The sequence below is a fragment of the Cynocephalus volans genome, chromosome 17, assembly GCF_027409185.1.
Source record: "Cynocephalus volans isolate mCynVol1 chromosome 17, mCynVol1.pri, whole genome shotgun sequence".
Lineage (NCBI taxonomy): Eukaryota > Metazoa > Chordata > Mammalia > Dermoptera > Cynocephalidae > Cynocephalus > Cynocephalus volans.
The window spans coordinates 35,384,109-35,400,204 of NC_084476.1; the positions used below are offsets into that span (position 1 = coordinate 35,384,109).

Below are 16,096 nucleotides of genomic sequence, written 5' to 3' on the forward strand. Positions count from 1 at the left end.
TTAAAACTTTAGACGATTTCAGTTCCATGAACTTGAGAAGTACACTTATTTATTTAATGTGCGCGCATTAATTATAAGCCAATTTGGTACCTTGCACGTAACACAATTACACAAGCAGACAACATACAGGTTACACACGCATATACGCAGACATAAACAACAAGAACAAACAAGGACAGTTAGGTTAAGATTGTGTTATTTGCAAAAGACTTATTGGTGAGGCCTCACCCTGTTTAAGGTAGTAACTATTTGCTCTGCTAATTGCTTTAGCCCTATGATATAATATTCTGTGTTCAGGGCCGTCTGGGCCAGTTTGTCCACTCCCAGATGTGTCCATTGATGCATTTGTCTGATCATGGCGTGGGCTTGATCTTGTGGCAAGATAGGCTTGCCCGACGCTGCATGCCAACGCCCTGTTTTCTGATCAAAGTAGTTGTTAGAGTCCCTTGAGGTCACTGCTACGTCCTCAGCCGAGTATTTAAATTTGGGCTTTTCTGGTTCGGGGACGTCCACTAACAAAATAGTTGAGGACCCGTGGGCCGCCGCCCTTGCCTCAGAATCGGCCGAGTTGTTTCCCCTAGCGAGGGGGGAAATCCCCTTTTTGGTGGCCCGGGCAGTGTATAATACTTAACTTTTAGCGGTTTGTGAAGGGCCTCCAACAGGCCTACGATCTCTGCCTTGTTTTTGATTTTTTTTTCCTTCAGAAGTTAACAGACCCCGCTGTTGATATATAGCACCGTGCACATGAGCAGTGGCAAAGGCATACCTGCTGTCCGTATAGATGTTGATTCTTTTGCCCTCTCCTAGTTCAAGGGCTTTCGTGAGGGCGATGAGCTCTGCTTTCTGGGCGGACGTCCCGGCAGGTAAAGTCTGTGCCCACATCAGATTCTGGCCGTCTACTATAGCAGCTCCTGCCTTTCGTACTCCTTCCTCGAGAAAACTGCTGCGGTCAGTAAACCAGGTGGCTTCGGCATCCGTCAGAGGCTGATCTGACAAGTCTTTCCGCCATCCATGTGCCTCAGCAAGCACTTGTTGGCAGTTACGGATAGGAGGGTCAAAGTCCGAGTCTGGTAACAATGTGGCTGGATTTAAGCTCGCCGGTGGAGAGCTTAAAAGTAAGCCGATGTGAATTCAGTACCAGAGTCTGATAAGGAGTCATGCGAGCATTTGCGAGCCAGCGGGCGGGAGGCTGGCGGACAACACTCTCCAAGGCATGAGGTGCTGAGATTACTAAATTCTGTCCCATAGTCAATTTATCAGCACCTTTTACTAGGACTGCAACTGCCGCTACGATCCTTAGACAAGCTGGCCACCCTGAGGCTACTGGGTCTAATTTCTTGGACAGGTATGCCACAGGCCTTTTCCAGGGCCCCAGTCTTTGAGTTAGGACCCCCTTTGCAATTCCCGTATTTTCTGCCACACACAGGTGGAAGGGCTTAGTTACGTCGGGGAGTCCCAGAGCCGGTGCAGACATTAAGGCCGTTTTAATATTATCTAAAGCCTGTTGCTCCTCTTTTCCCCACTTTAAAGGGCTGACTGTTCTTAGTGAGGGGATATAATGGGGCTGCCATCTCAGCCAAACCAGGTATCCACAGGCGACAAAACCCGGCAGTACCTAAAAATTCTCTGACTTGTCTTGGGTTACAGGGTGGCGGGATGTGAAACACTGTCTCTTTTCTGGCCTCAGACAGCCATCTTTTCCCATCTTTAAGAAGGTACCCCAGGTAACTGACCTGTCGCTTGCAGATCTGGGCCTTTTTGGCGGAGGCTCGATAGCCCAGCTCTCCTAGCTCCATGAGGAGACGCTTTGTTCCTTCTAAACACAGTTCCTCGTCGGCCGCTGCCAGGAGGAGGTCATCCACATACTGCAACAAAGTTACCTGTGGGTGAGAGGCCCGGAACACAGCCAAATCTTGGTGGAGGGTCTCATGAAAGATGGTGGGCGAGTTTTTGAACCCTTGAAGCAGGCGGGTCCAAGTGAGTTGCCCTGCTAGGCCAGTCTCTGCATCTGTCCCCTCGAAAGCGAAGTACTCTTGACTTTTTGCAGTCAGCGGCAAACAGAAGGATGCATCTTTGAGATCCAGTACTGAGTAGCAGGTCCTGTCTGGAGGTAAAGAACTTAAAAGGTTATAGGGATTAGGGACGGTGGCCTGGAGATCGGCCACGCGTTTGCTTACCTCTTGGAGATCTTGGACCGGTCGGTAGTCATCAGTCCCAGGCTTTCGGACCGGCAGCAAGGGCGTGTTCCAGGCTGATTGACACTTCCGTAGGACTCCCAGCTGGAGCAAACGAGCAATGTGGGGTCTGCTGCCTTCGCGTGCTTCTCGGGACATCGGGTATTGTCGGACAGCTATAGGACTGGCTTGAGCCTTCGGCTCTACGTGGACGGGGGGCCTGATTTTAGCCTTCCCTATCCCTGCTGTTTCTGCCCACGCTTGGGGGTAGTTTTCTAACCACCAATGCATCTGTCCAGTCTCCTGCCCTTGCATTTCAAACAATTGGTATTCATCTCCTAACCTGAGGGTTAGTATCTGCAGAGGCTTTCCTTGCCGATTTAGCACCCGAGGTCCCTCGGGGTCAAAATAAATTTGAGCACCCATTTTGGTGAGGAGATCTCTTCCCAGCAGTGGGTAGGGGCACTCGGGAATGACCATGGACGAGTGGGATACCCGGCCCACGCCCAGGTCCACTGTTCTTCGGGTAGTCCATGGGTACTGCTTGTACCCTGTAGCCCCTTGTACCCATGACTTTTTCCCGAGAAGAGGTCCGTTTGCTTGTAGCAATACTGAATTTTCGGCTCCAGGGTCTACCACGAACTGAGTAGGCTTCCCCTCCACTTTGAGAGTTACCCTGGGTTCGGGGAGGGGACCCGAACCCCGTCCCCCCTAATCACTGTCTTCCTGCAAGGCCAAGACTTTGGAGGCTTGAGGCTCTTTCTTTTTCCTGGGGCAGTTTCGAACCCAGTGTCCTCTCTCTTTACAGTACACACATTGATCCTTCGCCAGGGGTTCCTTTTTATTGCCTGGCACCATTTTATTGGGCTCCCTAGTCTCCCTGACTACAGTGGCCAGAAGTTTGTGGAAATTTTTTTCTTGGCGCTTTTCTCTTTTTATTTCCTTTGCTTCTTCTGACTCTCTGGTATGATAAACCTTTCCAGCCACCTGCACTAATTCTCTTAATGACTTATCTTGCAACCCTTCCAGTCTCTGCAGTTTCTTCCTGATGTCCCTACTAGACTGGTCAATAAAAGCGACCGTCCCTGTAGCCCTATGCTCTTCACTACCAGGATCGTATGGGGTGAACCGACGGAATGCCTCCGTGAGTCTCTCCAGGAATGCTGATGGAGACTCATCGGGCCCCTGAGTTATCTCTCTTACCTTAGTCAAATTGGTGGGGCGTTCTGCTGCCCCTCTGAGGCCTGCCGTTAGAGCCTGGCGGTGGACCTTCAGGTGCTCCCTACCTTCCGCCGAGTTGAAGTCCCAGTTTGGTCTGATTAACGGGAACCGTGCATCTATAACATCAGGGAGGAGGGTAGGTCGCCCATCTTCTCCTGGCACATTCTTTCGAGCTTCCAGGAGGATTCGTTGTCTCTCCTCGGTAGTGAACAGGACCTGTAGAAGCTGCTGGCAATCATCCCAGGTGGGCTGATGAGTAAATAGGAGAGATTCTACAAGGTTAGTGAGACCCTGGGGGTTTTCAGAGAAAGGGGGATTCTGAGATTTCCAATTGTAAAGATCGGAGGAAGAGAAAGGCCAGTACTGCAAGGGCTGGTTGCCCTCTTCATCAGGGGGGCCTTAAGCCCGCAGGGGGAAAATAGGAAGAGCATCTGGAGGGGCCACTCGTTTACTGCGTGTCCCCCGAGCAGGCCCTCCCTTGGATTCATTTTCTGGTGCGTCCTCCTCCGGTGGAGCGGACGGCCGGGCTGCCTGTGGTCGGAAAGAAGGGGGAGGGGGATCAGAAAGAAGCCAGTCCGGGTCGGTGGACGGCAGGCCCTCCGGTTTCTTTTTTACTTCTTGGAGAGCAAACACAGCTGTTGGACCTGTTAAGGGAACAAAGGGACGGACCCACGGAGGAGGATCCGTGACTAAGTCTTCCCAGACAATGATATAAGATGTCTGGCCTAGGAGGTTTTCAGAATTGAAAATTTTTCTTTTTACCGCTGTAATCAACGGCAGAGAGAAGGAACCTTCAGCAGGCCGTCCGGGTTGGAAAGCTGGCCACTCCGAAGAACAAAGTGTTACCCATTTATTCTTTCTAACCGGCACAGACAAATCATTATTAGCTCTTTCCTTCACGTCATTCCAGTATTTCAGAGTCAGGCTCAAAGGGGTTGAGACAGTCTGCCCCATGGCGCCCCAGAAAATCGTCAGTCCCCACACACACACAACCAGACAGACAAAAAACAAAACACGGATGCGCCCCTGCCACGAGCGCCACAACCAGAATATCAGAGAACTCGGGAGGGGTATCTTTCCTAGAGATCTCCCGTGGAGCCGAACTTGTTCGTCTCCTGCGGAGGAACCTGGAGCGTCCTCCAGGACTCCTGTGGCTGCGGCGTGCCGGGACGTCCGCCCCGCCGCTTTTCCGCTACAGATGGCTCCGCTTTGGAGCCTCAGAAAATCTAAAATCAGACCGGTGATTCCGTCCTGGAGCCACCGAAACCAGATTATAACAGACAGCTTACAGCCGACAACAAAAGTAACAGACACAGTCAGACAGACAACCGCGGTACCTGCTGGAGCGATCCTCTGTTCTCTAGTCTTTGGTCCCAGGGAGAGCGAGCCGATCCCGGACGAGCCCCCAAAAATGTAAGACCCGTGCACCAAGAACAAATGCTACAGGCCGGAGCGGCTCGCCTCCCAAAGACCACAAGACCAGGACCGTTGCAATCAGCAAGAGGGATTTTATCTTTCCAGCATGCTGGGGCGCTTTGCCTTTCGGAAAAGCCCCCCCAGTTTACCACACAAGCACTTTTTATACAGTTTTTCTTGAACAGATCTTTATGACAGGATGAGTTGTCGGTTATCAGTGGCGCCCTTGGATTTGTGGGCAGACTCTAGCAGGCTGGTACCCCGGTAGATCTGTGGCGCCTTTAGATTTACAGGTGGGCTTTGGTAGGCCGGTACTCCCGATAACGGCGCTTCTTTCAATCGTATATCTTCCTTGGCACCTGGCAAGGAGGCTTTTAGATAAGGAACCAGCCCGTCCCTGGGATCCCTGGGATCCCTGGGACCGGGTGGGGGCCATGCCCTTCTTGGAATGTTTAGTGTACTTGGGCCCCCTGCTGCTTAATAGCCCCCTTAGAAGCTGCTTTACATTTCAACAGCCCCTTAGAAGCTGCTTTACATAAAATGCCTTTAGATACGTTTCCCCAAACGTTTGCAGAAGCGAATTGCGCAGGTTAAAGCTATACTAGCAAATTGTGCAGGTTAGAGCTATATCTTTCCGTTACTAAAATCCCACAATATCTTCTACCAGTGTTAAGTGTGATTCTCGCTGGCTGGGAAATCAATGAATACAGCAGATCCCATTGTGCTCCGTTCCTACCCTTTCTTTCTATTCTTCAGTTACACAGTTCTTCAGGTCTCTTGAAAATTTGTGTTTGGCTCTCTGCCACCTCAGGACCTTTGCCTCCACTGTCGCCCCAGAGTCTTCCCCCTGCTGACTCCTCCTAACCCTTATGATCCCAGCTTTAGCTTTATTTCCTCTGGGGAGCGCTCCCTGAAGCCTTGGCCAGGTTAGCTCCCTCTGAAGTTAAATGCTTCCGTGGGGCTCGACTTCCCTATTATGACAGTCGTCACATATATAATTAGTTTTTTGTAAATGTAAATAAAGGGTACTCAATAAATATCAGTTTAATTAGTGAATTAATTCTGCCCAGGAGTCTGTTTTCTTAGAACGAAAAACCTTAGAAGCTGCGTGAGTAGGTTGCACATGTTGCCATCTGAGCATGTCTTCCTTCCTCTGGGGGCCACTGCAGTGGGTTGGAAAAGGCTCATGCACTGAGGTTCTGCATATTGCCAAGGGTGCCTGAGGTGGACAACACAGTTCTAGTTGTCCCCTCGGCTGTCTGGTTTGGGCTTCTGCCCCTGGCCACCTACTCCCTGTGCTTACAAGATTTACACCTCCCCTTGAGACAGAAGTTTTGCCCTGTAACCCTCCAAAGATGACTGTAAGAGGAGGTCATTTATGTCCTGGCTTTTCTCCTTCCTGAGTTTAGATTATGTCACAATCTTAATCTTTCCATTCGGTTTCTGAAATTACTTTTTTAGTCTTCACATTCAAGAATCATCTCTTGGAGTTAATACTTCTTTTAAAATTATTTTTATTTTTTTAATATTTTTTTATTTTTTTTCTTCTCTGTAATGGTTTATCATTAAAAAATTAAACAATAATAATTACAATAAATGTATAATTTACAAAAGCCCTATATTTGTCCATAGGATCTATACATATAAGCATTACAGTACATTCATGTGAAAAACTAAAATCAGGTGTAAGAACATGAATTGATTTGAAAGGATATTTATAGCCTGGATATACATGAAAAAGTAAGTAACTATATAAGTGAAGAGTCATAAGTTTACCTAAATATAAGAAACGTTAAATTCTAAAATATTTTCGCTATGGTATTCATGAAACTTTCACTCATTAAAAACTCTGTAACAAAATATCTTAGGGTCCATACAACAAGTATTAACAGATTAAAGATTCCATTGCATTCTAAAATGTAGTCTCTGTTGGATTCAAAATGCTGCACAGTCATCTGTAGAAGTAGTGTGGGTAAAGAGCAGGAGGCTTTAGCAGGAGGAGTAAGTCCTGACTGTGGCAGAATCCAACCTCTGTGTTCCTGACACGCTGCCGTCCATCTGCATCTTCTTTGGTTGCATGGAGGGTGAAGACATAGAAGAAGTAACCCCGAAGTTTGCAGGAAGAGTCTCTGCTGATCCAGCAGCTAAGCCACGAATGTCCCTTGGTCTAAATTTTTTTTCTCCCTGATGGTGCTCTCCTAAAGCTTTTATCATCGTCTTCATCCAACCTTCTGTCAGTCCCCATGACCGAAAGGTTGTTAAGTTCTCTTTCTAAGACAGCACGAGCCCGTGTATTCTGCGTTGGGATCTGTAACGATAGCGCCAGTGCGTTGAAGTCAAAGGTTTCATCGCAGGCCAGAAGGGCACCGTGAACGCCACTCTCTAAAAGATTGTTTGCATATTCTTTAAGGCCAATTGACAGGATCCAGCGAATCACTCGATCGTTGCTCCAAACAAGCACATCTTTTCCTGCGTTCTGACTTTCTTCTCTTTTTCTTTCCAGTTCTTTTCGGTCGTAATTTAATCTTCTCAGGCTCATAATTCCACACTGGAAACTGTTTCTGTGGAAACGGTTGACCATTTTCAGCTGCCCGTGGAGGTCCTTCTTGGTCAGGTGGTCCAGCATCCTGGCGTCCAGCAGGCACTCCGTGAAGTAGCTGCGGTACTGAGGGAGGCCCAGGCCGGGCAGCCACTTGTTCCCAATCCACTCGTGGTTCATGTGCCCATGTGCGAGTGTCGTTCGCGACGTGGGAGGGGCGGACGGGCTGGTAAGAGACATGATCTCTTGGATGGCCAGCCTCAGCTTCAGCCGATGCAGGGGTTTGCTGATGCCGATCTCACGCTTCATCTCTGTGTCCGACAGGGCCGACATGATGGCCCCGCTCTTCACGTTGGCTCGGCAGGCAGCCACATACCAGGCGGGCATCCCCACCCAGAGCTCCAACCACACAACTACGGTCGGCCCATCCCACTGGGCAAAAGGCAAACCTTGTCTTCGGGCTTCATCGAGCCATTCATGCTTCTTTTGAAGTTTACGATTTTTTTCAGCCTGTCCTCCCAGTTTGCTCAGTGCCAAGGCATCTTGAGATGCATTATCTGTCTCTGAAACACCAGCGTGTCCTAATGATTCTTTGCCAGCTTGTCCAGGTCGGCCCTTTTCTTTCTTGCCAAACAAGCGGCCGATAGAGGACTTGATGCCCTTCTTCTTTGGGGCTTTGTGGAGCGAGTCCTGGCTGCTGTTGCTACTGCTGGGATTGCTCACGGGACCGTCCTGGGAGCCTGTCGAGTTTCTCAGGTCGCTGACATCCTCACGGCTGACTGTGTGCAATGCCTCCTTATGCAGCCTGTCTAGTTCAGCACTCAATGCTTCAGTGTTTAAGATGAGCTGATCCTTATCATGTTGTGTATCTTCCAATTGCTTTTTTGCATTTTCAACTTCTCGTAACAGAGAATTCTTATCTTCTAGAGCAGCCATTCTCTCTTTCAGATGAAGCTGGAGCCTCTCATTAGATTCTGAAAGAAGCTTGTCAACAGTGTCTGATGAACGTTTATTATGCTCTTCATTCGTTTTTTCTCTCTGCCTTGCCCGCTGCAGTTCTTGGTTCTTTTCCTCCAGCTGCGCCTCCATCTGTCTTAACCTTTCCTCAATGGTGCCGTGTCTCTCTTCAGCCTTCGAGAGCTCTGCCACCCTCTGGGCCAGCTGCGCCTCCACCTCCGGGAGTGTCTCGGCTTTCCTCATGGTCTGCTGCAGCTTTTGCTCCGCTAATTCCACCCGTTGCTGTAACTGGCGGTTTTTATCCTCAGTCTGTCGATGCATAGAGTCTTTGTTTGCAATTTCATTTTCAAGTTTATCATTGAGGTCACGCACAGACGAGGCTTCACGCTGTGCAGCGAGGTAGCGCTTTTCAAGAGTAGCGATTCTTTCTTCCATGTCTTCTTTTTGGGCCATGGCTTTGCGGATGTCCCGTTGCAATTTCGTGTTCATCTCCTCAGATTTGATCAGGTCTTCCCTGGCCGTGTAGAGATCTTCCTCCAGCTCTGCCACGTGACTGATTCTCTCTTCCATGTCTTCCTGTTGGGCCATGGCTTCACGGATGTCCCGTTGCAATTTCGTGTTCATCTCCTCAGATTTGATCAGGTCTTCCCTGGCCGTGTAGAGATCTTCCTCCAGCTCTGCCACGTGACTGATTCTCTCTTCCATGTCTTCTTTTTGGGCCGTGGCTTCACGGATGTCCCGTTGCAATTTCGTGTTCATCTCCTCAGATTTGATCAAGTCTTCCCTGGCCGTGTAGAGCTCTTCCTCCAGCTCTGCCACGTGACTGATTCTCTCTTCCATGTCTTCCTGTTGGGCCGTGGCTTTGCGGATGTCCCGTTGCAATTTCGTGTTCATCTCCTCAGATTTGATCAGGTCTTCCCTGGCCGTGTAGAGATCTTCCTCCAGCTCTGCCACGTGACTGATTCTCTCTTCCATGTCTTCTTTTTGGGCCATGGCTTTGCGGATGTCCCGTTGCAATTTCGTGTTCATCTCCTCAGATTTGATCAAGTCTTCCCTGGCCGTGTAGAGATCTTCTTCCAGCTCTGCCACGTGACTGATTCTCTCTTCCATGTCTTCCTGTTGGGCCATGGCTTTGCGGATGTCCCGTTGCAATTTCGTGTTCATCTCCTCAGATTTGATCAGGTCTTCCCTGGCCGTGTAGAGATCTTCCTCCAGCTCTGCCACGTGACTGATTCTCTCTTCCATGTCTTCTTTTTGGGCCGTGGCTTCACGGATGTCCCGTTGCAATTTCGTGTTCATCTCCTCAGATTTGATCAGGTCTTCCCTGGCCGTGTAGAGATCTTCCTCCAGCTCTGCCACGTGACTGATTCTCTCTTCCATGTCTTCTTTTTGGGCCATGGCTTCACGGATGTCCCGTTGCAGTTTCGTGTTCATCTCCTCAGATTCGATCAAGTCTTCCCTGGCCGTGTAGAGATCTTCTTCCAGCTCCACCACGTGACTGGAGAGGGCGGCCAGGCGCTCTTTCATTTGGCTCTGCTCCCTCAGTTGCTTGTCTATGACTGCCTGGAGCTCTGTTACTTTAGCAAGGTCCTCCTCGTGGCTTAACGAACCGTCAGAAGATCTCTTTCCATTCGTGCTCGGGGTATTTTCTTGTTCATGGCTCATGTCAAGCGCTCCATCTGTTAGTGTTTTTTTCTGATTATTCTGTTCTTTAAGAATCATTAGCTCCTTGTGTGTGGCACCTAATTCTTCCTCTAACGAACTACACCTTTCAAGTGCTACTCGTAATCTCTCTCTCACCTTTTCATCCAGAGCTTTGTGGTGCTCAAACAACGACTTCAGTGCTCTGAGCACTTCGACTTCGCTGGACACACCTGTTGGGGACTGTGCCTGTCTCTTCACCACGGTCATCCTGAGAGACCTCTCGTGCCTAGAGACAAGGCATTCCAAATGTTCTAAAAGCAGCCTGGTGTTGTTCCTTTCTGCTTTCAGTTCAGCAATTTCTTCTTCCCTTTCAAGAAGCTGTTCGCTGCATGCATTCAGTTCCTTCGTACATGCAGCAAACTCCTGTGGAAGTGCAGTATTGAGCTGTCTCTGCAAGGAATCTCTTTCATGACCAACTTCGTGTAATTTCTCCTGGGTTAATGCCAGCGTTTCTTGAGTCTCTCTAAGAGTGTCAAGAAGTCGGTCCCTCTCTTCCAGCATGGAGACTATCAACTGTTCAAAATGTGAATCTGCGTCTGCCTGTGAAGGGGAGCCGGATGCATGGCTCCCACTTCCTCCTGGGGAGCCTTCGGCTTCACTGATGGTTGGCATCACCTCACGCATCATCTGGAAATGAAAGACCCAGACTGGAATCATTAAGAGCAGCATAGAGGTTCCCATAAATCTGCAATTTCATAAGTATCTGCAGCTAATAAATGAAAGGTTCACAGCCTCTTTATTCTCAGACCTGTTACACTTTGTATGCAAATAAGTTGGGAAAGCATACACAGGCAAATACTAAGTGCAGGAACACACACCATGAAGATACTCACAGGGACAGTAATCCCGTGAAGGGGTCAAGACCAGAGGACTGCCCCTCACATAAAGAGCAAGCCCAGCAGTATTTTGTTCGCCAAGCTGTACTTTTTAGTTGTTGAGAACAAGTGTGATTCAGGTACCTGTTTTTCCAATTTCCCGGTGGGGGGAGAGCAAGTCAAACACACACGCCACCCAATCACTTTTCAGGAAAAGCATAGGAGGAGCACAGAGCCAGCAAAACTGACAAGTACAAAACCCATCAGGCATCTTATAGGAATGTGTGCAGTCAGCTCCTGGGAAGGACTGACGGCTCCCTGAATTCTTGGGCTGGATTTGGTGAGCACTAAAGGAACGGGACTCGTGAAGGGTTGGGAGAGGTGTTCTCCGATGGTTGGTCAGTCAACCTAACTTACGTCAGTTTACAGCCCCAAATAAAATTCCACTATGGAAATAGAGCCAGCAGGTCCGGACAGCCGGCGACGGCTAGGAGGGAAGGAAAGGCGATAGGTGAGTGGATGAGAGGCGATTAAGTGTCGGCAACACACAGACGGGGCGAGGGCAAGGGGGCCGCTCCCGAGGCTCCGGGCCGCACTCCGGGCACGGCGGACCCCCGGCGCCCCTCACGGTGAGGCTGACGCCCGGCCCAGCCGCGCCCCGCTCTCTCCGCCTGAATCAGGTGCTGCAGAAGCCGTGGCCACCACGGCACTGACGAGGCACTGATGACCGTTTCCAAGGGGCCCGCGCCGGCTGGGGTTCTAGAAGCCACAGGTCATTGGCCTCCCGGCTCGTGGGGCCGGGGGAAGGGCGGCGCGTGGCCCCGAGAGCACGTCCCTTCGGCCCGGCCCCCGCCGCCCCCCCGGGGCGACATTCAGCCGGCCGCGCAGCCGCCCCGGGCCGGGCCGAGGGCCGTGCCGAGGGCCGTGCCGAGGCCCGGGGCGCCCTGAGCCGCTCCGCCCGAGCCCGCCTCAGTCTCCCACTCGCTTACCTTGCACGCCGGCAGGAGCGGGCGGGGAGGCTCCGCGGCGGCTGGCTGGCGGGCGGCTGCTCGCTCCGGGTGAGCTCGGGGGTCGACGAAGGCATCCCGAGGCCGGCGTCCGTCCGTCTGCCCGCCCGCCCACCCGCCCCACGCCGCAGCCCCGGGGCCGGCACCCCAGTCACTAAGGCCGGCCCGCGGCCGGACACTGGAAGAGCCTCTTGGAGTTAATACTATAATTTGATGTCTTTGCATTGATCTGTCCCAGGGAGGATGCCTCGGTGTGTGTGCATATGTGCCCACATGTGTGCATGATCTGTGCATGCGTAGGCATGTGTGTGCCCACACGTGTGCATTTGTGCGTGTGTGTGTGCCATACATGTGCACTCAGCATTTGTTCATGGCGATTATCGTCTTCCAGCGGCTCTGGAGCCGTATGCGTTGCAGCACAGTTTGTATTCCATGTCATTTTTCCTATGATAGGTAGCAAATTCTTTGAGTTGACTTCCATGAGTGCTGATTGATTTTCTTTTTTTTTTTTTTTTTTTTTTTTTTTTGTCGTTTTTTCGTGACCAGCACTCAGCCAGTGAGTGCACCGGTCAGTCCTATATAGGATCCGAACCCGCGGCGGGAGCGTCGCCGCGCTCCCAGCGCAGCACTCTACCAAGTGCGCCACGGGCTCGGCCTAGTGCTGATTGATTTTCACCAAACCATTTTACCTCTTTCAGTCTCTTCCTTTTGTGAGTTTTGGCAAGCAGTTGCAGACTTAACAATTGCCTCTCTCTCCAGGTGCCTCAAAATGTCCTTATGGTCATTGGGTCATTTGAAATCACAACTAATCAGTCAGGTGGATGAAGGCAGGTATTTTTATGTCTCTTCTCCAGATAGGGGTCAGTGGCGTTAGCGGACCTGTCCCGGTTCCCTTTGTTCACAGGTGGCACAGCTAGGATGAGAAGTCAGGTTTTCCTCCTGCAAGCCTCCTTTCCTGTTTTGTGCACAGAGCCAAGCGGCTTCTCTCGTCTGACAGTCACTCCTTTCCTGTAAATTTGTGAGTTCAAACCAGGATTTCCCTTCAGTAGTAGGGTTCTTTACATACTCCCACTCAGTTCTGGTTAGTGTATAAGCTAGATCTCAGGAGTGGAGCCAGGCAGGGGAAGACGGAAAAGCTGTTGGCCAGTAATCCTGTTTTCTCTGTCATGATTTTGCGATGTTGCTTTCCTTTTTGAAGTCTCAAGTTTCTCATTTCTATCCGCTTCTTAGTCTATCAAGAATGGAAAGTCTCTTCCCAGGGCTGGCAAACGTAAAGCTACTGTGAGCTTTGGGCGTATGTCCAGGCCTTTGCAGAAAGCCTCTCTCCCTGGCGTACTGATGAACATTCCACTGATTAGGAAGGAGGGCGGGGGTCTGCCTCATGCCTTACTGTTGCTGTTTGTGTGTGTCTTTCCCTTCTTTTCTTCCTCCTCCTCCCCCTTTATTCCTTTTGTGTGTGTGCGTGCGTGAAATGCTTTTTCTGGCTAATTCAGTGCCTAGGTTTGGGGTGAACTTTCAAAGCCCTCTTCAACTAAGCTGCGGGAAGGTCATTGTCGCAAAAGGTAAAATGAATAGATTACCAGAGCTAGTTAAAAACATCATATTGAGGAGGACAAAATGTGCACCTAGGGGCAAGTCTGATCTGGACTAAGGTCCTTCTTTAGAGCTCCCCAGTCCTTCTGAGGCTGCAGCTTTCTATGGAAGTAAGTTCTACGTAATGTGTCCTAGAGAGATACTCACAAGGATGCAGAGACGTAAACAGGGATACACATTTTACAGTTGTTTGTAATGTGAGAACCTAAAAATAACTTAACTATCTGCCTACCAGTAGAAGAATACTTGAATTAATTATGGTGCTTTCATGCAATGGAACACTATGTAATTGTGAGAAACAGTAAGGTAGATCTGGAGGTAATGAATGGAGAGGTGTCTATAACATACCGTTCAGTGAAAAACCCATGCTGATTTGTATATACATGGTATGGGTATTTAAATATGTATACACATCCACAGAAAGGTCTAGAAGAATATACTCCAAACTGTTGAAAAAAGGTGATTGGAATGGGATTAGAATGAAGGAGGAGTAGATATTTTGCTTTTTTAGTTTATATTCATTTGTAAGACTTACTTTTTTTTCGCAATAAATAATGAGTTTTATCATTTTAAAATGAATAATTATGAGCAGTTAAGGAGTAAATGGTGTATTAATATCATTGGTTTCTGTCTATAATTTTGTGTTTCTATGTGGGTGTTCTTTTAAGTTAGGAAACACTGAGGGGTCATGAGGTTGTTTGTCTCATTGTTAGGCTGACGTTCTTATTGACTCTTATTGTGTCATGTGAATGATCACTTCTCCATGTCTGTTTTTCCATCAGTGTCATCGAGAGAGTATCTTCTCACTGAAATATTAAGAAATGTTAAGCGAGCAGTAATATTAGTTAGATTAATTCATTCCTATTTTGAGAAGTGCAAAACTTTTTACAGAAGTCCTGGAAGAGTCAACCTGCTAGGGGCTGGCTGGGTAGCTCAGTTGTTAGAGCACAGTATTATAACACCAAAGTCAAGGGTTCCGGTCCCATACTGATCAGCTGCTTAAAAAAAAAAAAAAAAGAGTCAAAGAGTCAACCTGCCGTATGCAAATGTCAGGCTTTCCTGTGTTCTAGGCTGTCACGCCACCTGTGTGCACCACTGATCTGGGCTCAAGGTTTGTCAGGAAGGAAGGGAACGTATTCACAGAAAAAAAAAATATTTTTTACAAAAATGAAATATTTAATTACCACTTCATCATTTTCTTCTTTAATTCATGATATTTGGTTTTGTAAAAGAAAGAAGAAACGATGATTGCTTATGCGTGTCCATTGATTTCATTTTTACTTACGTTTTCAATTAACCCCAGAATCCAGATTAATTACTTCTAGCTTTCTGGAAGGGAATGAAATTTTTGTTTATGATTTTATGTAATCTGGACTAAAGATTTGGAGAGTATTGAGTTATTTCTATGATTTTAATGGTTTTGGGTCATCTACTTTACTTTTATTTATTTATTTACTTATTTTTAGAGACGACCGGTAAGGGGATCTTAACCCTTGACTTGGTGTTGTCAGCACCGCGCTCTCCCAAGTGAGCCACGGGCCGGCCCTGTGTCATCTACTTTAGGTGTAGATAATTGAATATTACAGTTCCAAATGCCTTAATGTCTACATTAGTGAAACAGTGATGTACACAGTAGTGAAAACCGTTATTAACACATTTATTTTCCTTCTGTTTGTACTTCAATTCCAAAAGTTCAGCATTAAATTGGCTTTAGTTGTATTTATGCCTCGATCACAGTTCTGCTCCTTGGTATGAGACCGAGACGGGAAAGTTAGACACACCTGTGAAAGCCTAGCCTAAGTCTCAAAGAGGGATAAGAACTTTTAGTTTAGTTATAGTTTTTAAATTAAATAAACAATTTGTTTGACGTATAATTAGATAATGTTTTTTTTTTTTTTTTTTGTCTTTTTCGTGACCGGCACTCAACCAGTGAGTGCACCGGCCATTCGGCCATTCCTATATAGGATCCGAACCCGCGGCGGGAGCGTCGCCGCGCTCCCAGCGCCGCACTCTCCCGAGTGCGCCACGGGATCGGCCCTTAGATAATGATAATTTTAAAATTTGCTAAAAGATTTTTCTAGCTGAAAGACTTTTGGTCAGTTATGTCTTTAGCTACGACGAGGTGTTGTATTTCTGTCAATAGAACATGCACGGGTTAATTGATGGTCCCTGTCATCTTTTCCTGCCATCATCAGCGAATGTGCCTGGGCTGTGGGGGAGGGTGGTTGCTGATGAGGCAGCTATTCTTCTCCACAGGACACAGCCCAGCATGTGCCTGGTTCAGGAGTGTCCGTAGAGTCTTCTTTGAATATGAAGCATAGAATAATAATCGCACACCAAATATTTTATCCTCCTTACCTTTCAGCTGGTTGTCTCTTCCCTTGAGTGAGGCACTGCCCCTAACCTAAAGACAACACGCTTGTGTTATCAGTAACATGTCTAGAGGGAGCAGTACACACACAATGACTCTTGTCTCTTTCACCCTGGGACCCGGGCCCTTGTTTCACCCAAAGTGAACTCTGCAGGTGACCAGTAGAGACATCAGAGGAAATCACCTTCTCGGTGGTCTTCCTTATCAAGTTTTTTTCCTTTATTTTTCAGAGATGTAACTTTTCTACCCTACTATTTCTGTCTCTTCAAACATTCTCCTCATTGTAATTTGAGAAACAA

General features: G+C 48.5%; 2 protein-coding genes across 4 annotated transcripts in view; one reads left to right on the plus strand and one right to left on the minus strand.

Annotated features, from left to right (window-relative positions):
- Positions 1-16,096, plus strand: part of LOC134365739 (ral guanine nucleotide dissociation stimulator-like 1) — a 106,931-nt gene that overhangs the window by 27,670 nt on the left and 63,165 nt on the right. The window lies entirely within an intron of this gene.
- Positions 6,473-10,638, minus strand: LOC134366113 (liprin-alpha-1-like). Its single transcript, XM_063082534.1, is given in 3 exon segments — positions 6,473-6,989; positions 6,991-8,742; positions 9,688-10,638. Coding segments are annotated over 3 exon segments (2,892 nt in total). The 3' UTR covers positions 6,473-6,800.